General features: G+C 36.9%; 1 protein-coding gene and 1 long non-coding RNA gene across 8 annotated transcripts in view; one reads left to right on the forward strand and one right to left on the reverse strand.

The window, feature by feature from the left end:
- GLIS3 (GLIS family zinc finger 3) overlaps positions 1-23,689 on the reverse strand; it is a 157,953-nt gene that overhangs the window by 104,568 nt on the left and 29,696 nt on the right. For all 5 annotated transcript variants that reach the window (XM_027709601.1, XM_027709598.1, XM_027709597.1 and 2 more), the window contains exons 2-3: positions 15,717-15,924; positions 10,292-11,414 (exon numbers count right to left, since the gene is read on the reverse strand). In XM_027709601.1, the coding sequence (XP_027565402.1) occupies positions 10,292-11,414; positions 15,717-15,847 (1,254 nt within the window). In that variant the 5' untranslated portion in view covers positions 15,848-15,924. The remainder of the gene's footprint in view (positions 1-10,291; positions 11,415-15,716; positions 15,925-23,689) is intronic.
- Positions 2,220-6,818, forward strand: LOC113981906. Of its 3 annotated transcripts, none has more exons than XR_003538561.1 (3): positions 2,220-2,443; positions 2,849-2,943; positions 6,658-6,818. It is a non-coding gene; the product is annotated as an uncharacterized LOC113981906 (long non-coding RNA). The 3 variants fall into 3 exon arrangements; XR_003538562.1 differs by lacking the exon at positions 6,658-6,818 and adding an exon at positions 4,456-4,834; XR_003538563.1 differs by lacking the exon at positions 6,658-6,818 and having other exon boundaries at positions 2,849-2,985.

Raw genomic sequence — 23,689 nt, forward strand, 5'->3', positions numbered from 1 at the left:
ACAAATCCGCATGACAGACTTTTGAGAACATTCTCACAATTAAAGCAGATGAACAATCTTGCAGATGGCTTGCTTTTTATTTGGAACTAAACTCTCCATTGATCCACTGAAACGTCATGTTGCCAACCCAGGCTTCACAGAGATTCATTTAACTGACTTTAACACTGAGCTTAAAAGGGGAGATGTTGCATATTTCCAGTCGCTGTGCCTGCAGAGCTATCAATTATAATGATTTCTACAGTATTTGCTCAATCTGTATGTCTTCTTGACAAGTTATGTGATACTGGACCTGCTTCACTGGTGCAGACATAAAATGAGTGTCACAACTTAGCAGCTCACATTGTTAATTTACACAATGGATTCAGACCACATTTATCCAGGCATTCAAAACCCTAGAGTCCTTGTGCCCCAGTCAGAACTGAGCAACCTTGTTTCTCAACAGTAGCTCACTTTTAAAAATGGGCTCTCAATAATTTCAGCAGTCTCAACATAAACATTCGTTAATTCAGTTTACCCATACCCCATTCCTTTAGACGAACAAAGCAGACCTCACGCTCATGCCATCTACCAACTTCTGCAACAGATTACCATCAAATAACTTAAACAAAGTTGGACACATATGTCTGAGTCATTTGGAAACTGTAAGATCACAGGAATGAAGCTTTGTCATACCAATTATGTAAAGTCACTGGAAAGAAATCCATGCATTTTTGCAAGCAGGCAAAGTAGGCTTTTCATGGAACAAAAGGTGCATTGTCTTTTTCTGTTATGTGACAACTCCTAATTAGAATCAATGATTTTTTATAGTTGGCCCAGATAAGCTTGTTTGCATAGCTGCAATTTCTTAAAACAGAAATCTGAACATTACTAGGAAAAGACACCTACTGGCAGTAGGACAGACCTTGAAGAAAAGGGGCATTGCTTGATGTTAACACCTGATTAACCTTGGAGGCAATTCTGCAAATGTTAAACAGTAAAAAAATATAGTAAAGAGTCAAAGAAATTTAACTTTGTTTGAAAGTATTTATAGAAATGGACCAAAAAGGCATGCTGTCATCTTTTCCTTGAGCTTGTGCCACTTGATGACCAATACGAAGCAATCAAAGAGGGGGAAAAGAGACAGCGGGAAATTATTTATAACCACTCTTTGAATCAAGAACACTGCTTCATGGAACATTACATTTCAAGATTCATGTAGAAACAGCTCTCGAAAAAATTTCCTACCACAGTGACATCTTTCTAAAATTATTCACTTGTGACCTTGAACTTCGTAATTATGAGTGTTAATTCTGAAGAGCTGAGTACTCATAAAGTCACCGTATAGCCCGAAAAATAATGTTAAGAAAATATCAAACCCAAATTGAAACAGTCTTTAATTGACAGAAGAAATGAGCACTCTGAATGGATAAAGGTGATACCAGAAAACAATCACCATGTGGCTATACCAACATTTAACAAAACATGATGCACTGAACTGAACTGAGTCCCACGGCAGTTCTAGACAAAACAGTCACAGCATTCTCACTAGCTCCTCTTTCTGAATTTCCTTTCTTTAGTTCAGCACAGACACAGACACAGACCTTCACAGTGACTATCTCTAAAAAGACCACCGTTTCCATGCAGATTGTTCAGAAAGGTTTGTTCATCAGTTATTCAAACACTGTTAACACATGAACAGCACCTGCATTTCTGGAAGAGAGGGCTCCACTGCACTGGCTATATTTGGTAATATCCTTGTACAAGATGTCTATTTCAACCACTTACAAGGAGAGTCTGCTATAACCATGTTCTGAACAGTGCTTAATCTTTATACTGTTCAAGTTCTTTGGAAACCTACCCTGCAAGTATCTATGCATAAAAGTACACAAGCTTTTCACATCTGCTAAATGCCTCCACACCTAATTGGGACTATATTGACAATAAAACAGAATTGCTCAGGGATCAGAGTAAATCAAGATGATTCTTGCGTTCTCAGTGTTTGGACTACTGTGCTTGAGGCTCAGGGGAGACCTTATTGCTCTCTACAATTACCCAAAAAGTTGTAGTGAAGTGGGGGTCAGTTTCTTCTCCCAAGTCCTGGGTTAACATTTGGACTCTGTAATGTTAAAGGTCTTTTCCAACACAAATGATTCTATGATTTTATGTAAACCTGTGTTCAAGACATGTCATAGAAATCAATGGAATCACTGAATTGTGTGTCACAGACTTCAAGACTCTGCCTGGAGGAATCTCTCTAACGTCTACGAGACTATCGCTTTGCAACTTACCCTTTAAAACTTCACAGGACCAGTCCCTTCTCTTGAGTCCTTTAAACATGAAGTCAGTAAAAATATCTGAAATAAGATCTGAATGCTGAAGAAATGTCAAAGAATACCTTAGTATGTCCAAATGCTCCAGAATATATTTGCATTCATTTTGCAACATATTTAACTAGTGCAGAAAGGTATGTGGCATTTTTCCACTTCCTAATTACTCAGTATAAATAATCCAATGATTGTTCTATGCAGCTTAATTCTCAACACTTGTTTTTAACACCTATGTTCACAGATAAACCATAAGACTCAGATGTCTGGGAAGTTTTCCAGAACACCAGAAGCATTAATTAAACCTTTAATCCTTAGGAAATCAGTGTCAATCACCTGAATAAAGCTGACAGTATGTTTACTTTTACTTAAAACTGTATTTCCTTTCTGAAGAAGTAACATTGCAATGCACAGCACAATCAATTAACTAGTTCCCTCTACTTCTCTCTTCCTCCCTTTGAAACAGAATAATGTTTTCTGGGAAAGGTCCCTGTCTGTTTCTGTTGTAACTGTAACATAACTTGCATTTTCTCTTTTCCCACCAGATATTGTCAGACTTTTCTACCACTGAATGCTTCAAAGTTTACTTCTCTGTTCCTGATACACACTGAGGCATCAACCAAGCAAGGATGCTGAAAATGTAAAGTAAAATTGGCAGAAAAGAGCAGAACTTATTTAAAAAGATTTTATGGCTTGCAGAGTAATCCAATTTCCAAATACTTAACACAAACGTGCTCCAAACCCACAACATTAGCATTAGTCTCCTAGCCCCCGTCACCCCCCCCATCTTTGAATTCAAATAATTTTCTAGTTTTAAATCCAAGTTTAAAAAACAAACAAACAAAACACAAAACCAAAACCAATGAATTAAACAAAAAACAAACTCCAGAATACCCTCTAAACTTCTTGCAGGTGAAATTCTGGCAGATGCAAAGTTTGTTTCAGGATTCCATACTTCAAGTAGATGAAACTTAAGAGTGCTTCATTTTTTAAGTTTATCATTTATTTGTAGTTTGGTACAGCAAGGAAAAATACCTAAAATATATTCTATTAAAATCATGCTACAGGGAAATAAAAGTAAGTAAAATATAATCTTTGTGTTTATCCACAAGCACAGAGAGGTAATAAATAAGAAACCTTTCCATACAAACAGAAGTATTCGTGCAATTAGGAATGTTCATTGCTACTTTTGGATGCTTCACAGTCATGTTCTGTGTCCTAGTTAGAACAGCTGGGACCAATTCATCACTGGATGGGTGTAACCCAAACCTGTGTATTCTATAGTCTTCCATGCCATTTCCCAGAAACTGTTGTCAATAGAGCATTTACACCCTCTGCCCAGAGCAGCCTGACTCCTCAGGCTATAAACTAGGTGTTAAGAGGCCTGCGAGATAGGAAGATGTTCCTGTCCTTATGTCCTTTTATGGAATTCCCCACTCTGAGGGAAGGACTGAGCATTCCTGCCTGAACTGGAGAATATATAAACTTGGAGTTTTGGAACCTTTTTACCACTCATGGGATCCAGAGGAAGACTGCAGCTCACCGTTCTCAACCAGACTGAGACCACCACCTTCGACTGGACTGCAATCACCATTTTTTGACCAGACTGCAACAGCTCTCCCACCAGCAGGTTTTTCCCCCTCTCCCTCTACTTTGGACTCGGGGGGGGCCAAGGAACACCACTTTTGTTCATGCCCCAGGGTGCTGGGTTATACATTTGGGTTTTGTGGGTTAAAACCAATTGTCTGTCTGTATAATCGTACTTATTGTATTATTTTAATAAATTGTTATTCTGACTTATAATCTCTCTTTTGAGTTGAGTTCATTTCCCCTGCTGGTTACCTTTTAAACCAGCACAACATTCTAGAAAGTAAAAACATGCCTGCTTGCAAAATTTCATTAAAGTTCTGTTTTAACTTTTCAATTATCTAAGCCAAAAGGCAAGAAAAGCTGGTTGAAATACTTAATATCAAAATTAAATTATTCATTAGAAGAACAAGAATAAAATTAGATGTTTTGTAATTTTTTTATTCTGTAACATGAAATACAGCTCTTTGACTATCATTTTTCACTACCATGAGTTCTACATCTGCATGTAGAAAGGAGCTTGCTTTGCATTTTTGAATACATAAAGAGATGTTTTGATATTTAGGGTCAGTACTTTGGGTACCATAAGCCTTCATGTGGTCACTGAACTCCAGTGGAAGCTGTGCATCTTTAGCAGCCAAAGAAAAAGCACCTATCATTACATTTTGAATTATGGACACATTACGTATTTCATACTGAGAGAATAATATTAAAAGATCATTATTACCATTGCTGAGAGGTAAGTTTAATTAGCTTGGGCTACATGCCATCTAATGTGATCACATGAGTTTGAACTGTTTGTGGAGGCACACCCAGAATTCATAATTTGTTTTTTCTTTAAACAGCTCGGACAACATAACTAAAAACAGTAGGTTACTAAGATTGCACAAACTTGTGAGAGTCAGGACGTCTTAGCTTTATGATTGCAAATTAAAACTCAACTTTGCTCTATCTATACACCATGATATAGTTTAATTAGTCATATATCTCTGCCTTTTCCATGTTATTTCTGTTTCAGTTTGTTTACTGAGTGAAAAAAATCAGCAACAGGAAACTACAAACCTGGCATTTTCTAATTTTCAGTAACTTGACTCAATAATTAAATTACTGTTCCTTTGACACTGTTTTTGACAAAGGGCTCAAATGCTACTTTAGCATAGTGAAAAGTTCTTTTGCAAGCATGTAAGCAAAAACAAATTCGAAAATTTATATTGTTTCTAGATTTGTCAAGATTTCAGTACAAGCTAGGATGTGATATGGTCTTTTCTTATCAAAAAACTGCGGTGTGTACTGTACATAAAATATTTGCACATGCCAGATGCAACACACCATATGAAGGCACACTGCTAAAGCCTGGACATGGAAAAAAAATTCCCAATCATTTTTACAGGACGCATTTTCTGATTTTAAACAAAATTTCATCTTGACCACCATTTTCCAATCATATATTCTTCAAATAGCACACACACAAATCTATCTAAATACTCATGCTCACCCAAAGAAGTTTTCTTGTGTCTCAAAAAAAAAAGCATTATACAACTGTTTTAAGTTTCACATTCTTTTTTTTTTCACCATAGCTTCTGTTTCAGGTGCTTCGTAAACTGATGTATTATGGGATAACTTCAGATATTTAGCAGATGTTAAATGGATGTTGTTTCAAATCTGACAGGAATACTAGCAATTTTATTGGTTTAAATCACATCAAGCAGCTGTGCTAAAAAAATGTTGTCATGTAACACTTTCCATAATAATGCTAGTGGCATTGTGCTGAAGCACAACTCAGAACTTACAGAAAACAAAAAAGACTGAATTCAGTTTCAAAAGGGGAAGCATTCTCAGTGTATCTGAATGAAACTGTAAAAAGATAGCTTGGAATTTATCTCTTAACTACATGCTGTTGCTGCTTTCACTAGAATAAATATATTAAAGCTTAATGTTTGCACAGCATGACAATAAGGCTAATTAAATACCTCTTGTTGCAGCTGAACTTAAAAAGTAAAAATGCGCACTTTAAAAGAAGGGAATCTGAACAGAAAATGAGCTCACAGGTAGAGACAAAGTGAGCAAAAGGTCAGCATTTGCCAATTGCCACTGTGAAGTTTCCACGGCTACTGGGAATTCTACTTTTTTCTAATCCAAAGGAAATCTGCAGAAGCCTCAAATGCCATTGTGTGGTAACTGCTGGCAAATGTTACAGATTATATATATCTCAGCCACTGGTGTACTTACTGCTTGCATTTCAACATGAATTTTTCATTCACATTTTTCTTCTTTAACTTATTCCTACAAAGTTCAAACTAATGTACAGATTAATGGATAAACACATTTGAACATGCCATACCTACCTCATATACAGAAGTTTAGGAGTAGGCACTAAATATGTATTACCATGTCATGAATAATTTTTTAGGCATTAAAGCAGGTCACTGAAAAGAAGAATGTTTTCCAGGTATAATAAGTTGGAATAGAACCTGAAAGATGTTTTAGTGAACAGTAAGGGAGCCCAATATATTTTAACAGTTATTTAATGAATTCCTATTCCAAATGAATTCAATTTCTTGCATGCATCTACTCTTCAACTTCACAGATTTCGACCTAATAAAGCAAGGCGAAGTACAGTCACCTACATTGGTAAAAGAAAATGCAGGACTCCATAAAATTAATGCTTTTTAAAATTACAGGGGTTTTTTGTTATTGTTCAGAACAAGAATGAGTCTTCTGAAAATGGACAGGAATGAAAAATACACTATTATTTTTCCTTACACAGAGATATTATATTGAAACAAATTGATGAGACCTAATCTGCAGCTTCAGCAGCAAATTCAGCTAAAGATGGAAAAAAAGAGCCCAACTCACAGAAGAACAACAGGTCGAAACAAATCTATCAGGATTGGTATGCAATTATTTTCCACTTCATGCTAGTTACCTTTGCACTGAAGGAACAAGTATGTTCGGGGACTGACCTTAAAAGTGCTTATCTTTAACTTTGGATCTGATTATCCTGATCATCACATGTTTTGGTGTGCTGCTATCCGATTACTACTCACCCTTTAACAGTTTTATCTTTCAGAATTGAAGATGACTGCTCACCCAGAACGAGCAGGAACTAATGACTAGAGTATCGCTTGTAGCTATAGTTTATGACTCCAAATATTTCTTACATAGATAAATAGATACTGGTTCAGATGTGGCAAAACAGATGCTGAGGTCACAGGGATATCCTACTTGGCTCTGATTTTAACTATAAGCATATCAAGTACTGCAGTCCTGGCTGTTCCTCAAGTCTCTTAACTATATGATTTCATCATCACAGAACAATAATACAGAAGAATAAAATGAATTTATGAAGTTCATCTTATGAAGTTCACTTGTGTATCTGATTTCACATTATCTCTACTAGCATTACAGCAATACAACTTGGAAATAACCCTGAACTTTTATCACCAAAACCTTGTAATGCTTGCTGATGTAAAGCTCACTAACTATCACAGTAATGCACTGGGATATGCAGCACAGTGTATAATAATATTCTTTCAATACATAACTGCGCAGAAAGAAATAATACTGACAAATAAATATAATGACATGATAAATATACTGACTAGCACCCATTGCAATATATGTTTAATGAGAAGATTGTCTCTTGCAAAATGTTAGGAACCATCAATACATGCAATTCTTACATAATGAATAGTGTGTGATGGCACTAGGGTGACTGGTGTAACGGCCTGCCTTTGATTACAGGATGCCTTGATATATATTGAGATAGTTCCTCCTAATGTCTGAGTACTTCTGCTATATTTTCTGCAGTAAATCTGGTTCGTTCACATAACAGCTATGTATTTGACATTTTTTCCTTCCCTTTTCCTGCTTGGTCTACTAGACTGCCTGTTATTAGTCTGCAAACTGCAGTGGACATAGACTATGACTTCATAATAATTTTAGAGAAAGAGGCATCCTACACGTAGAACCAGAAAATAAATTCTAGAAAACCTCTGGGTAGACAAATAAAGATTACAAATAGATTGCTTTAATTTTTAGACTTAAAAGCATAAATTCATAGAGGTTTGGTGAAAAGTTTCAGATTCCTTTTCCATAATTTTTTGTGAATTACAGAAATCATACTTCATTATCACCTTGCTTAAAATTTTCTCCCAATATCTCACTTGGAATCTCTGTTTAAAAGCTTAAATTGTATTGATATGATTGCAAATTTTACTGCTTGGTGAGAAAGGTATGATATTTGGCTGAAGTATAGTTTCCTAAATACATCAAAAGACCATGGCCCCTGAGCAACAGAAAGCCAAATACATTTTTCCAAATTCACACCGTTTGTGAAACAGTAAAGAAAGAAGGGAGCAAGCTGTTTCACTGAAACACTGATAAAGAATGCCATTTTTGCATGCCCACATTATGAGGGTTATAATACCACCCTGAATATTTCTACATTTCATCACAATTCTAAACATGAAAGCAAGTTAAATATTTGGCTGCTCCTTCTGATGTGCAAACTTCTTGGTGCTATCCAGCAGTACTTGCTTAAGTTCAGTAAAGTTAATCTCAACTTTTAATGTTTAAAAAGCAATCACTCTTTGGGAAGCTAATACAGATAATATCTCTCATTTTTGGTGACACAGTATGACTTGGCATGAACTTTAGTTTCAGTTTAGTAATTTCAAAAACTTTATCATATGAAGTACCTTATCCACTTAAACATTATTAATAATCAGTGAATGATGATTCCTTCAAAGATAAGGAATCCTCAAGGAGGAATTATAATCATGAGCAGGTCAGCAAGTACCCTTTCTAAACAGGCAGGGCAAGAAGTATAGACTGCTACCAAAACAATGCTTTCCCCAGTCTTACAGGATCCCTTATCATAACTGTCCGACTAGAAAGACCCTAGGTACTTGGATTTCAGTGCTCTTTCACCACTCCTGCCCTCTTTCTTCACACTGTTGTCTGTCCTCACTCATCTGTGAGTTTTCATGATGCCTGTTTTCATATCTTTAATTACATGTGATATTCCCTTGAAAAATTACTTTCTTGACTCACAATAATTCTTTTTTTTCCTCATTCTCTCTCTCCCGGCAAAGTTGACGAGAAATCCCTGAGGAGGAACTGAAATTAATGGTCTGATCCAATACATCTGGAGAGCATAAAAAGAATATTACAGAATTTAAAAGAATATTTAGAGACCAGGGAGCCTGAGTTAAACCTCTGGTGTGACAAAAGGGAAGGATAAAGAGGCTTCCTAGTGTCAGGACACAATTTCTACTGGGTCCTTTAAATTCATGAGAGAAATCTGGGAAGATATCCACTCTTCCTGAAGGTGAAAGGTGATTGACTGAAGAAACAAAAGTGAAAGAAATAAACTTTCTCTATGTACTGTACAAGCAAACATTTACATCATGGTTAAAAAACTACTCAACAAGGCACACACTGAAATAGACTCGAAGCACCAATTTATATTTCACCAAACATAAACATATATTTTTTTTCAAGTGAGTAATAATCAGCACTTATGCCTAGAAATTATATATTTATCATTTTGTTAGCTTATGCTGAGGACTTAAAACAGCACTGGTGAGGTTGCTTTCTGCTGATACTAAATAAACACATAGTAAGTGTAAGCTTACTGTCATCCAAAATACAGACCATATGTAAGGCAAATCAAGAATCTGAATTATAGAGATTATAGATGGTGCACTGGAGACTATGTATAAACTGATTCTTAACAGATAGATTATTACCCCACATGACTATCTATATGTGAGACTGACTTGCAGTGACCCTAAGGAAAACAGCAAGAAAAACATGACTTTAGGGGTTGAATGCTCACTGCTAGTATCTGAGAACAGAAAAATTATTATGTGCTTTATTTCTACTATATTCGTGGAAACAGGGCTGTGGGTCTGGTTTTTTATAGTAACAAAACAAACAACTGCCTTAAAAAATTCCCAGCTTTTCTCAGTTTCTCATTATATCATTACACAGGATCCTGAAAATTCCTCATATCAAAGAGGTGTAACACGATGCAAGAATATTTCAGGATAAATTGCAACCTTTATTCTGCAGCACCTTTCCTGCATGTATCCTTCATGCAAGTACTTAAGTTTTTGCTTTATGAAGGTCCACCATGTCACTGTTTGCAGTCTACAGTAAAAGTTTATAAATTTAGAAAATAACATTTTGTCTAATCCTATCTGTAGGTATGCATCAAATTAAAGAATACTTTTCCCTTCTATCTAGGTGGAAAGACAGAAACATTCACTCTCACAGACCAATTTAGAAAGTACACTATTAAACGGGAAAAAAAAAAGGCAGAATTACAACTTCTCTATATTTTCATAAGTAATGGAGAGACTTTAATTGGTAAGAAAGAAAGAATTCAGACTTACTGTGCATTTGTTTGGCTTCTCTCCTGAATGGACTCTCATGTGAATCAGCAGTTTATAACGGGCATTAAATGGCTTGTACCTTCGAGGGCACCCTGCCCAGAAGCAAGTGAAGTCCTCTCCCTTCCTCTGGTCTATGTGAATCTTCTCTATGTGCCGCACGAGTTCCTCTTGTTGGTCATACAGCTTACCGCAGTCAACCCAGAGACAGCCATGTTTGCTGCTGAGATCATCTAGCTCACCCTCTTCATCCAGCAGGGAGCCTGGGGCAGGAGGAGGCACATGCAGTGGGTGAACATGGCTGGGCAGGCTGTGTGGATGCTGGTGCTGATGCGCGTGGTACGGTGGGGGCGGCCCTTGTGGAGGAGGTGGTGGCAGCTGCAGGGGTGGAGGAGGCATGTCCACCATAGGGCCTGAGAACTCATCCAGTCGTTCATTTTTCAGGATTCCCACTGTCTGGCTGTCTGTGGGCAGCATGCCCTGCTGGATCACCATGTTACCTGTGGCAGCCATCTGCAAGCTGGCTTGCTCCAGCTGCTGCATCCGCTGGTACTCACCGGCCCCATTCTCAGCATACCCTGGGAAGGTGACATTGCCATTTGCCATGAGGAGGCCTTTCTGTGCAGTTGGAATAGAGCAATTTTGGGGTATGCAGCTTCCTCTCACTCCTAAAAAATGTCCATAGACCTCAGGCTGTGGGGAGATGTTTGCTGGCGACGTTCTGGAGTTGTTGATGTAGGCCACCAGGGAGGTTGGGGATGTACGGATGATTGTATTGAAATCGACCCCAATGCCGTCACACAGAGGAGACACAGACAGTGCTCTCTTTTTGGAGCGGACTGACTGAGATGGGGCTGAGGAATGGTGAGGACTAGAGTAAAGGGAATGCTTATTTTCCATGCCATACAAGTAGGACAGTAATGAGTTAGAGATGCGGTTACTGGACATATATGTTTCAGGTGAAACTAGATCCCCCAGCTCACTGCCATTTTGTAAACCATGGTCAGGAGGGACAGAAGGAAGTGTCCTGTACCCGTGTGACCACTCTTGTTTAACGCCCAAAGTGGACTGACCTTCTGAGAAGCTTAATGTTGTAGATGTCAGAGACTCATGTGACAAGAGAGACCTGAAATAAAGGCATGATAAAGTAAGTAAGCAGTTAGACAATTCAGCAGTGGTTCTTTCACCTTCACACACACATTAAAATTAAGAATACATGTGAGAAAAGTTGTCCCTAATTTTAGGTACTCAACTTTAGCACACTCAGTTAATGTACCACTAGAGGCAAAAAGGTCATATGCAAAAAGGTCACTCAGAAACCCATTTTAAAACTTCAAGATTTTGAAGAAAAATTGCTGTAAAGATTCTTCATACACCACTGCAGAAATCAACATAAGTCTTTTCACCAATTGTGGTGTAAATAGGTTTGGACTTCTGAAGCTAAAGCATTATGTTCTTGTCTTATATGAAACTCATACTGATTTGAGTCGCCTATTATTTTTGCTTGAACATAGTGGGAAGAAAACTGATTAATAGAGAATAAATATTTAACCTGAGTGATTTTGCCAACTGTAATGCAAATACTTCCCTAGAGAAGTTTTATATATCAAGTTTATAAATATAGATAATATCCAACTTTACAAAACAAACAAAATAAATGAGTAAGGTAGAAGAACTGGTTGAAGGGGTTTATTTAGTTTTGATTTGACGATGTATCTGCTTCCAAGTCAGCAGTCAAAATTTTTCACGAAAGTGTAATGTTGCTGTTATCAGTGGTTTTTCACAGGGAAATTATGGAACTTCTTTATGCTGCAAATATTCTACAGGTAGCTTAAAAACCCCAACTCAAAAGCTCTTAAAAACATTGTTTTCTACAGAAAAGTATAAAAAGGAAATACAAGGACATCAGAGTCCCTGATTTATGGCTGCAAATGCTGGGTAGAGATCCAGTGGATGTATGTCTTTATGTTTCCAGTTCATACCCTGGCAGACTTGGATTTCCTACCAGCCAGTAGTGGCTGGCAGGAAATTTTTAAGGGGCTGTGACAATAGGAAGAATCAGGTATGTACCTAGATAAACGTAGCAATCTCACAGACACAGAAGCCTCTACATCTTATCTTTTGAGGGTTAATTCTTGATTCTATTATTTTTACAATACAGTTTTGAAGAAGCACAGAATTTCAGTGATGGATCAAGGACATAAGAGGGGACGCTTGGCACATGCTGAAGGACAGAGGAAGCAGTTTGCAGGTGCTATGTCTGTACACTGAGATAGCTCACAAACAGAGAAAATGAAGCTTTAAAGAACACCAAGCCTTGCTGTTGTGACCAGTGGGAGTAATGGGGAAATGCTCCTTTGTGCAAGATACCTGCTTTGTAATGGATGGTTAATTTGTTGTATCAGAATAAGAAACATCCTGCTTAGACTGAATAACAGTGCAGCATATTGTTATGGAGCTTATGTTACTCCATCACAGTTTAAATGGCACTTTCAAAACAGACCACTGACAAAAAGCACAATTAACATGCTGAGTACAATTTGCATTGAGAGAAATGAGAAAAATGAGATTGCTCTATCAGGTCACCCTTGTGTACAAAGGATAATTATTTGTGAAAAAGTTGATTTAGGCTGTTGGGTCTGTTATCAATGGGCAGTTGATAGGGCAGTTAAATCATGTTAGTATACTGTGACCCCGAATACAGATCCACAGTTTTCAACAGAGCAAGAAAGTAAGATTTGATTTCCTCACGCTAGGCTATATATGTTTATACCTAGAGAATATCAGGGGAGACTGGGGGTGTTTTGTCAGTTTTTTTATTTAAATGTTTATTTTCTATGAGTAGAGGAAAAGAAATCATGCATCAATAATCTACTACAAGTCTACTTTTGTACTGACAAGAATTTTAATTAGATGCATAGTAGGACCAGTGTCATTCAAAAAGCTACCAATGCCTAACACAAACGGACTTAGCCGTCAGTGAATTTGAAGAAAAAATGTGTTTAAAAGTCTCAGAACAGGACAAAAATAAAAAGTTGGTCCAGAATTTCAAGTATACAGTAAGTAAGATAATCTGAAGAAGCTTGGTTCCCACTTCAGCATCTAAATTCAAAAGTAATAAAGATTCCAACTCCAAAAAAACCCCAAAGATTTATTTAAAAGTCAGCTCACACTGTGACTAAGTAGTTTTCTGTGAGGAAATAAATGTACCCAATATGAAAATGAAGGGCCAGCTCTATCAGAGTGCCAGATTCTCAGACAGTATTAACTGGCCTATCTGCTTATTGTCATTTAAACCAGCTTGAGTTTGGACCAGATCTTTCATTAACATTTATAAGACATTACTTGCAATTACTTTCTATTCTCCCTGTGTGTACAGAGGTCACAGTGTCAAAATATAACCCAGAATCTTAAACATAAACATCGAAGAGCGAAAACTATGTTTTCCTCTCTTTTCATGGCTTATTTTACTAGCCAAGAACCCTTTGCTCTTTCCTAGGTCCTTTTCTGACTTGCATCAAAGCAAATGGCAGTATTACATCTGGTTTCAAGCAGCACAACTGAACACTCTGAAAAAGTTTTGCAGAAATTCAAAGACACGAGGAAGGCTTTATCCCTCCTGGTCTATACACCAGGACCTGATGCTATCTGTAGCAGAACTCCAATTTTGCCAACTTTTTTCTTTTTTCCATCCACAAAAATCAATACTATTCACTTTGGTTTTGGTCAATTCAGCAAATAATCTGGTTTGGACTGAGTTGCTGGAACACAGTTCATGATATGTGAAACATAAAATCCAGAAAAGGCACTCTGCCCTGTGAGGATCATGGAGTCAACTTAGTTTAGCTAAAAGCAGTGTACAGTTGAAAGAATTTAACCAAAAAACAAAACAAAAAGTCAAACCCCCCCCAAAACAAAACAAAACACAAAACCAAAAACAAACAAAAAACCAAAAACACCAAAATCAACCAAACAAAAAAAACCACACACACAAAAAAACCCCACAAACAAAAAAGGAACGAAAACAACCCACTAAAAACAAACAAAAAGCCCCAAATTGTTTCAACAATCTGTGAATTAAAATCTGACTTTAAATTTGTTTTGCCCTACAAAATAGTCAATTTGAGGTCAAAACTGCTGAAATTTACTTTTTTTGTGTGACAAACTTACTTTATAACACCTTCACTGATAAATCACTAAAAGATACTCTAGGGACACTAGAGCCTTGATTCTGCCAGAGTTTCAACTTTACTTTGCTCTTAGTAAATGTTTCTTTGCAATAAAACCAAAAATGTATAACTCAGTACTCACATAGTACATCCAACCACACATTCAGTGTTTGGAACCATACAGGCACACCTAAAACTTATTAAGCAAGTAACAATTACTTAATTATATTTTTCTAGCATCAGTTTTGTTCCATCTCAAAGGCATGTCTTTGGATTTGTCATTTGTCATCATCTTAGCACTGAATGGTTTTTACTGACATGTTTACCTAAGAAGCATAATTAATTCTGTAAATTTTCCCAGGGGACTCACGCTTCATAACTGAAGTGACAGAAATGTTAAAAATTACCTTAGAGTAAAACAAGGTTTACTTCCAATTACATAATACCAATTTTAATTATTTCAAGAATGTTCCTTAGTTTGTAATAAAGCAATACAGTAAAATGTAAACTGTTTTGAGAATAAAGACTCTTGTGGCCTTTTGTAAATACAAAGCTACATTTCAACTCAGTAGGCAATGGTGAATGCAGCTTCCGAAATCCACAGGACGTGCCTAATGTATTTGTATGAAGGTTGTCAAATAACTGTTTTCCTTTCATTCTTGTTTGTTGACAATACTCATAGTCGTTATCTCAAAATTTAAGCATTTAAAATTAATGAATAAATGTTCATCTGGGGGGTTGTGACATAAAAAGGCAACATTTACAGGGAGAGGCCATAGTTTTCACTAAACTACTCACCAGAACTAGAAAAATTAACAAGTTTTCAGGGCCAATTGACGTGATTAACATAATTCTACAAACAAATCATTTGAAAGCAAAGGTATTTGATGAGGAGAGAGGAACATAAACAGAGCATTTACCTAATTTTTTGTCGGATTTTAGTGCTACTTGACAGACACCAATATAGCACAAAAATCTAGTTACATGACTATAAAAAGGTCTTTATCTAACAAAAAAGTCCTATCAACCATAGACTTCGCATGGCCAAATTTAACCCATTATTTGAATGATCCAAACAGTATGATTATAGCTGAATAGCTACAATATCACTGTGAATTAAATTGCATGGAATTCAATTTCCCATGGCATAAAAGAGCATGATTTTCTGATTTTAATAATCAGAAAGTTTGCATTTTAATTACAGAATAATTAAAACCCCCTCTTTTTAAAGTACTGAATACAAAGAAGCAACTCAGGACCTTGTATCTGACAGAGAAGCACTCAGGCTGGAAGCATCCATAGACCTCTGTAAGCTAGGGCTGATCTGGCTGCATGCTGTTGAAACCTGATGAGCAGAAGGTGGAAGAGGTCCCAGCTGTTGAACTGTCATGGGAATGCTGGCAACTATTGCATTGTTGTAGCTGTCTTTTCCAATGGACTTGCACTCATGTCCGCAACCAAGACCTCCTAAAAATAAACACAGCAGGTTTTAGGATTCATCTCTCATGAAACCATGATGAGGCCACAGAACTCACATCACTTTGGAAAGTCGGGAAAGTGATGAGAATCCTCAGACGAGGACAACCTGGAAACCAAACAAGAATTTTGCCATTTTCTCCAAATACTAAAAGCAATATTTTACAAGGGAATTAATAAATTTTGCACGTGTAAAAAATGTGCCAAAGTACATAAACTAAAGACCAGGCATCACCGGGTAGTAGAGCAGCCCTCACCTGGGGGGCCAGGCCTGGTCTTAAGCACAGCTCTCTGAAGAAGGCAGGAACAGAAAACCCAAGGATGCTGACGGAAAACCACCATGCCCTGAAAACCCCACAGCTTTAGGCAGTCCTTCCATTATTCCTACACCAGCCATCCAAAAAGCAAGAGGACCATCAATATGCACACAAATTACAGTGCTGGTTGCGTAGTTTTACTGGCAGGAGAGGGTTACAGCTGGAACCCAGCTTCCCTCAGAGATCTAGGGAAAGGAATCTGAGCTGAGTCAAAGAGAGACACATGCTGGACTTTCTTTGAAGGCCACGGATTACGTATACTGGATTTTTTTTGAAGGCCACAATCTGTTCTTAATCACTGCTGCCATGACTCAAACTGATACAGGGACATACCTACAAAATGCTCTGTGTACTTTATGTTGTGATGTAGGTCACAGATGGTCGTTTACAAGATTCTCTTCCTTAAAATGCATTGAGATGAGAAAGTTAAAATGTAGGTCATAATATGGAAGTTGTTGGATATCTACCAAATTCTCATCACAGCTGGAAATTAATAATTAGGCAAGTCACATTTCTAGCTGCTTCCCTGTGTTCAGAATACTGCACAAAGCAGAATAGCAAAATCAGGACTAATAGTGAAAAGTACTTCAAAGCAAACCATTCTTCTAAATTAAATCTACTTTTGACACGATTGTACAACTCATGCAAGTTTTTCTCCAGGTTGCTCAAATGGGTTGTGAACTGCAGAAAGAAGTTTATTAAGGCACCTCAGGGATGAAGAGAGCAGGTAAGAGAATTTGTTATGTTAGGGTAAGGATGATGGCCAAAGATGGTCTGGTCACTAGTCACTGAAAGGAAAAAATGAGAAATGGAGTACTTTGGAGAGATTGTATTACTGGAATGATAGACAAAAGCAATGCAAGACTCTAGTCCTTATAAACATTTGCCTGGGCATTTCTCTAAGACTGAAATGGAAGGAAAAGGTTTTCTTTCTTTTTTCCGCTGACAAACATTTGCTGTTATCAGGAAAAATACCAATTCTTCCACTTAAAAGTGCATGGGGGAGATTATCATGAATGAATAAATAAATCATCAGCTCCCACCAAAGACTGCAAAGTAAAAGACTGATGCTTTGCAAAACACAGCCATAACGTTTTATCTACTGTTTCATAAAAGCGTAAATGTGTCAGAAGACCATCATTAATACCTCGTCTGTGCCCTGCAGGTCACTAAACAGTATTAGTTTGATCTGAATCAGGCAGCAGCATACAATCCCACATGTGCTGAGCTAAATATGAGCACAAGATGGGAAGCTTACGCTGACTTAATGCCAGCTACAAAAGTACAGACCACATCTGATCTTGCATAAAGTCAAATGGGTGCAACATGGACATCTGACCTGACATTAGCCTGCTGCTAAAAGGCAAGCTGTCAGAAAGTGTGTTCAAAAGCACTGGATAAATCTGAACTGTCAGAATGACTATATCCTACATCAGCATTTGGAATCATATACCCACAGTGCCAGAGGGGCCCTCACAACAGGTCTCCTGTATCATTGACCCAAAGGCTGAAAATTTCAGGACAGTGAAAGGACAACCATGAATTTCTTAATGCCCTGAATCCACATCAGCTGATAAATGGGAAACTCTTGGGATTTAAATGATGCTGTAGATTCTAAGAAAAATATGTGAAACTAATATTTTAAATGAGCAAGACAAGTAATTTTTTTCTTTTATACTAAGATATAAATCAAGAGGCAGTCCAATAAAGGCAACAATAACTGAAGAGATGAAATCAGTCCTGAGGTGGCTCACAGGAAGAGTTATAGCTGATTAGCAAGTCCTTTATTCCAAATAAATATATTACATGTAAATCAAAGCTGCTCTTTATCAATAAATAACAGCAATAGCCAATAAGTATAAACAGGAAAAATATTTAACGGAAATATTTTAATCCACTCACTTCCTCATTCATTAGCTTGCCTATTTTCCCTGTTTATTCTCTGTAGTTGGTTAATAGCTAAGCTTCACTCAACTTTGAAGTGCAAAAATATTTCACTGCAATCTTCTGAAGACATTTGAAGAATTCACAAAAATACAACTACTTTAATTTAGAGACACAGAATTTTAGATGAGATTCTCTTAATTTATATAATTCTCATACTTTTTGGAGGAAGAGTCCATTATGAAATTAGTTCCATTTAAACATATTTTCTTTTATCAGATATTAATTGAAAATCAACCAATTCCTTTGTCTACTTCTCCATGTCAAGAGTAGTAACTTGTTAATTCTGAACAACAGCTCTGGTTAAAAAATGAAACTGCTTCACCAAAGCTTTGAAATTGCAATTGATGCTTCCCATTTATAAATCATAGTCAACAAAAATCAGTTTTAATTATTTGGTGTTCTGAAACACACGATAATATATAATGGCCAGTCTTCGCGAACGAAGATTTTGGGAAAGGTCTTTTACCTTTCCAGCCTGCGCAATGGATTTTTTAGGTGAGACACAGCATGCGCTGTACTGAGCCCACCCTTTAATCCTAAGGTTCATCTGCCGGGGCCAAGCAAGCTTGGACAATGGCAGTGAGGTCCTCAGGACGTAGGTTTGTTTAGAGTGACCTTCTCATAGATGGACCAGGGGTCCCGTGAAACACACTACATACATACCAAATACATAACACCAGATGAAATTCAAACATCTCTTAGATTAATAAATTTTGCAGTTACTGAACTAATCAGTATGAAAGTAAGTTATTGAAAATATCTTAAAACCTGTCCTTTGTTATTGTTAGAGTAACAGCTAGGAATAAAAGAATTGCAATAAAGGAGCAAAAGTTAATTTCCCTAGAGAATTTTCTGTGTTGATGTACCCAGAAAATGTACACATTACGAGCTTTGGAAATGCTTGGTTTTAATGTTTCCCTTGTTATCGTTTTCCAGTCTTGTTTGTGTGGACTCTATTCACCAAAATGTGGAGAAGAGGGCACATTAAAAAAGCATATGGTATGACAATAAATAATATACAAAGAGGACAGAGAACAAGCAGTAAGCAAGACTGTACTCTTCACACAGATCAGCTGTAAGTCAGCAAGGCCTTTTCAAACCAAATTTGATCTTTTCTCACAACACAGTTAATCTTCTGGATGTTGCAATCACCAGCTACCACACAGGTCTTTTCTGTGTGTCACTGTATCTGCAGGGTTATTGTCACCCTAGTTGGAGGGGTTTCGCAGTAGCTGCTGACTGAACAAACTCAAATGATTGCACAGAAAACTTGTTTCCTGACAGTAATATCCCAATCCCTCTCGCCTTGAGCCTGCCAAACTTTTCAGCTTCCCCTGCAGCAATTTTAGTTTATTACTAATGACTGCCAGAGAGCTAACACTTGTCTCTTTGTCCTTACACTAAATGGCCACCTTTCTATTGTTTCTACAGTCATCTAAGAGGCAGACTTGCACTACGTCTATGTAGACAGAGACACTAGCCATAGTGCAGTGGATATCAGACCTCTTGAAACCCTGTTTAAGTATGTTAAACTGGAGCTTCTAAGTAGAACAAATTAAAAACCAAAGACAGAATAGGGGGAATATTGTCATTTGCCTCTGTGAGCACATGATCAGACAAAATCTTTGCCTGTTTGGAAATCTGGGCTTCTTCAAATTGGTACCACACCCTGAGCCCAAATCCTTTCGGGAGACCTTGAGATTTCTAGGTGAACTACACAAAAATTCAATCACAATTACACTAGGTAGGAGCAGTCTTTTATGGCATGCAATCTGGAATTTTTCAGGGTACAAGTAAATTATTAAACTATGACTCAAAAAGTTGTTAAATTATCATTTTTATTGCAAGTCTTACAAAATATTGTAGTTTCTCAACTCCACTACACCACACAGACAGTACATGTTAATGAAACAGTGATTCTTAGCATTTATTTTCTTTCAAAAATAAAACAAAATAAAAAATCAAGGATTTGTAGTTCGAGAGAAAATTCTGAAATTAAGATCCTAATGGTTACGACAGTAGCTTATGGTTTTCTTAACACTTACAATTAGCAATGCCTTGCTAGTAACAAATCCTCTAAATCCTCTGGCAGCATCCACTCTGAACACCAAGTTAGACAGACCACTAATCGAACTAGTATTGGCAATTCCCATGTTCTAAACTATTTGCAGGGACTTAATTTTTACAATCAGTAAAAATAATCTCAAGAAAATACACTAAACAGAACATTATATGAGAACATGTTATTATGAGAAAATACTATGCATGCACTTGAAGGTTCTCCATGCTTTGAATCTTGGAAAGGCAGTTTCTTCACTATCAGAGTGTACTTGATAAATTAGCTTGCAATAATTTCCAATGCTATGTGCCATTCATTGTATGAAGTAATCAAGCATGTACTTTCAGCAACTCTACCATAAGACAAAAGAAACTGACAAAGCACAATGAAAAACAATGTCTGCCTTCAACTGGAACCAAGGTAAAAAATTATCCAGAACTGACCAGTGAAAACAATACCTCACAGGTGATTAACTTTGCTGGTTTAGAGCAGACAGCAATGAGATCACCTACTTCAATGGCACACTTTAACCACTAAATTTAAACAAATGAAAACAGTGGTCTTGTAATGACTAAACTAAGAATATATTATGAAACAGTCAGGTTCAGGAAACTTACAGGAGAAAACACACACACAGTAAAACAAAAATTTTCAATTAGATCTACAGACATCCATAATACCTCATACTAATTTTTAATCAGATTTATATCAGGATGACCTCTCACTTAATAAAACACTATTTTGAAAGCTACTATGTTTTCTTATTTTGCATAAGAGTAAGAAGTTATCAGTTAACTAGTGCACAGACAAGTTATTGTTTAACTGAACTAAAATATAAATGTTTTAGCTGCAATGGGTAACTCCCTATTTGTTATCAGTGACATTAGATGACTTCTGCTTTTGTCCTTGTTAGGATGATATGGTATGTGCTCTTCTATTGCAGGAAACATACAGCTTTACACCTTTGGTTTATGCTACCGCTTCTCTATAGTATTAGTTACTCATACCAGTTTCTATTTACAAAACTTAGCTTGACCATTTAGTTTGTATTTCTGAAATATTAATACACTGTGCAAGCCTCATACTCAAATAACCGGTATTAATCAAGAGAAACTCCACTAGCAGTGTAATATATTAATCTACTGCTATATGAATCTAATGGTGAATAATATCAGGTAAAAAAACCCAACAAGTTTCATGTTTTAAGTTTCAGTATTGGCCATCTTCTTAAATTACCATTACTGTACAAACTGAGAGAAAATTATTATTATTACTATCAAAATGGAAATACACAGATATTTGAAAGAACAGAAGAGAATTGTACTGGAATTACAGATAATACATTCCAGTTCCAGTGCCAGTGGGCAATTACTGCCTGAAACGGACCTAAATTAAAGCAGAGAATGTATCTGCATGTGTGTGAGAGCACAGACTGCAATGTCACAAGTGGCATTGCTTGAGAAGCAAACCAAAAAATAATATTGTTAAAACTTCCTCATATATTATGAACTATAGGACTCAAATGAAATCAATAGGGAAACATTTTGCCCATTAAACAGTGTTGCAGTCATCTGCAAAATAAGTGGATCGATTCCAGCAGTTTTGTTGGAATACTTCTTTGCTGATATGATCTGATTGCAATGCAGCCAACTATGGAGAAGCAATAATAAAACACTTTAGAAAAAACAATTCTCTGGACTCCGTAACACTTCATGTCCCACAACTTCTAGCACTGTTCAACCTTCACTGCACATTTGTGCTTTTCTTCATGTTCGAAATACATTCTTGGCATATTTTCCACTAATTCCTGAAATTTTTGTTCCTCAATTTTACTTAAAAAAGGCTCAGATAATTTCTGTTATCTGAACGTTCTTAGTGTTTTTGAAAATACCCTGCAGGAACTTCGCCATCTGTAACTATGGGCACACGCAGATCCATTACTTCCAAGACATTATCGTTCCACATCTCAAAGTAAGTCAGCACAGAAATGTATCCCCTCTTCATACAGCAATTTCTGATTTCTTGATATGTTTACTGGACTGCTATCTAACACAGGGACAGCCTTCCCTGTGCACACCTTCCCTGTGCTTCTCCTGCCAGCCTGATTGCATGGGCAGTGAGTAATGGGAAAAACAAAGCAGATCCCTTTCTTCCTTCAGGTGTCAGGCAAGGGGAAGATCTTCTGTCTCCTTTACCCACTTAGACACAGGGATGCAACAGAGCACCAAGAGTAAGGGGACTGACTCTCAGCAGGTTAAGGTGGCCTTAACTCCAACGCTGTATGACAACATCCCCTTAGTAAAACCTGCCATCTACTGTGCAGGAGTCCTGAGCAGAGGAGGAAGGAGCAAGGAGGTTTCACGGGCCAGGTCTCAGTCTTTGCCCCATAGCACATCACTGCCAGACCGTGCTGCATGCCATGATCCAGCAACAGATACTGGTTCAGCAAAAAGAGCATGCAATAAAGCCTTTGTTTTATGTTAAACTGTAATCCCATGTGAGGCTCTCTTTCTAAATCTTTACAGATAACTCAAGGTATTTGACCACTGTTTTTCAGAAAAGCATCTTTCCTCCTTTAAGAGACCAAAATGTACAAGCAGGAGAGAAAAAAAATAAATAAATGCAAACTTTTTGAATAGTGATACCAATTTAGAACAGGTGACAAATGTTAACATGCAAAGAGCTGCAGAAACTGGCTCTTGCAGTATGGAAGCAGGAGTCTAAATAACTTGCAATCACATTCAGTACATTTACATTTCCCACATAAAGGCAATTGTTCAAGGACACTACAAGGTAATTTTTGAAACAGCATTGTCCCTGACTTTCTGAGCAGTACAAACGTGTTTTTCTTTTTCCTAGCATTAAAAACAAGATACTATTCAACGTTGTTTCTCCTAAAAGATGAGAATGTTATCCTAGTTGTCAGTTTAACCAGGCAGAAATAACAAGCATACAGCCCACATAACATATGTATTCTAAGAGGCTTTATACTCAGTTAATTAGTTTAACTATTGCTTTCATGGTTCATTTAAAAGTTTCATGCTTCATTAAATATCAATATCCTTTATCATCTCAAAAACTTCTCAGTAAAAATACAATTGCCTTTTCAAATGACAATCTTGTTAACTAATATATACATTTCAAGCACGTCTATGAGACACTAGCCAAGTCTGAATTGCTACAGTAGTAGTATATCAAATCATTATGCAAATTTCTTTCCACATAAAATGGAAAGATTTTTTTTACTTAAACAAAAGTACTTTGTCAAGAAAATAGGTTTGACACGTTATTTTCATAATTAAAAATGTTCTCACACTAACGCCTTGTGGTTCCACCTTCACAGCAATCACCTCAAACATACCCTGGATTCAGTAGTTGTAACTGTTCTGTCATAAAGTTAGAATGTCATGTCCTTAAGGAAGCATAAAGATCA

This window comes from Neopelma chrysocephalum, unplaced genomic scaffold, assembly GCF_003984885.1.
Source record: "Neopelma chrysocephalum unplaced genomic scaffold, ASM398488v2 Primary Assembly neopelma1_96814, whole genome shotgun sequence".
NCBI classification, from domain to species: domain Eukaryota; kingdom Metazoa; phylum Chordata; class Aves; order Passeriformes; family Pipridae; genus Neopelma; species Neopelma chrysocephalum.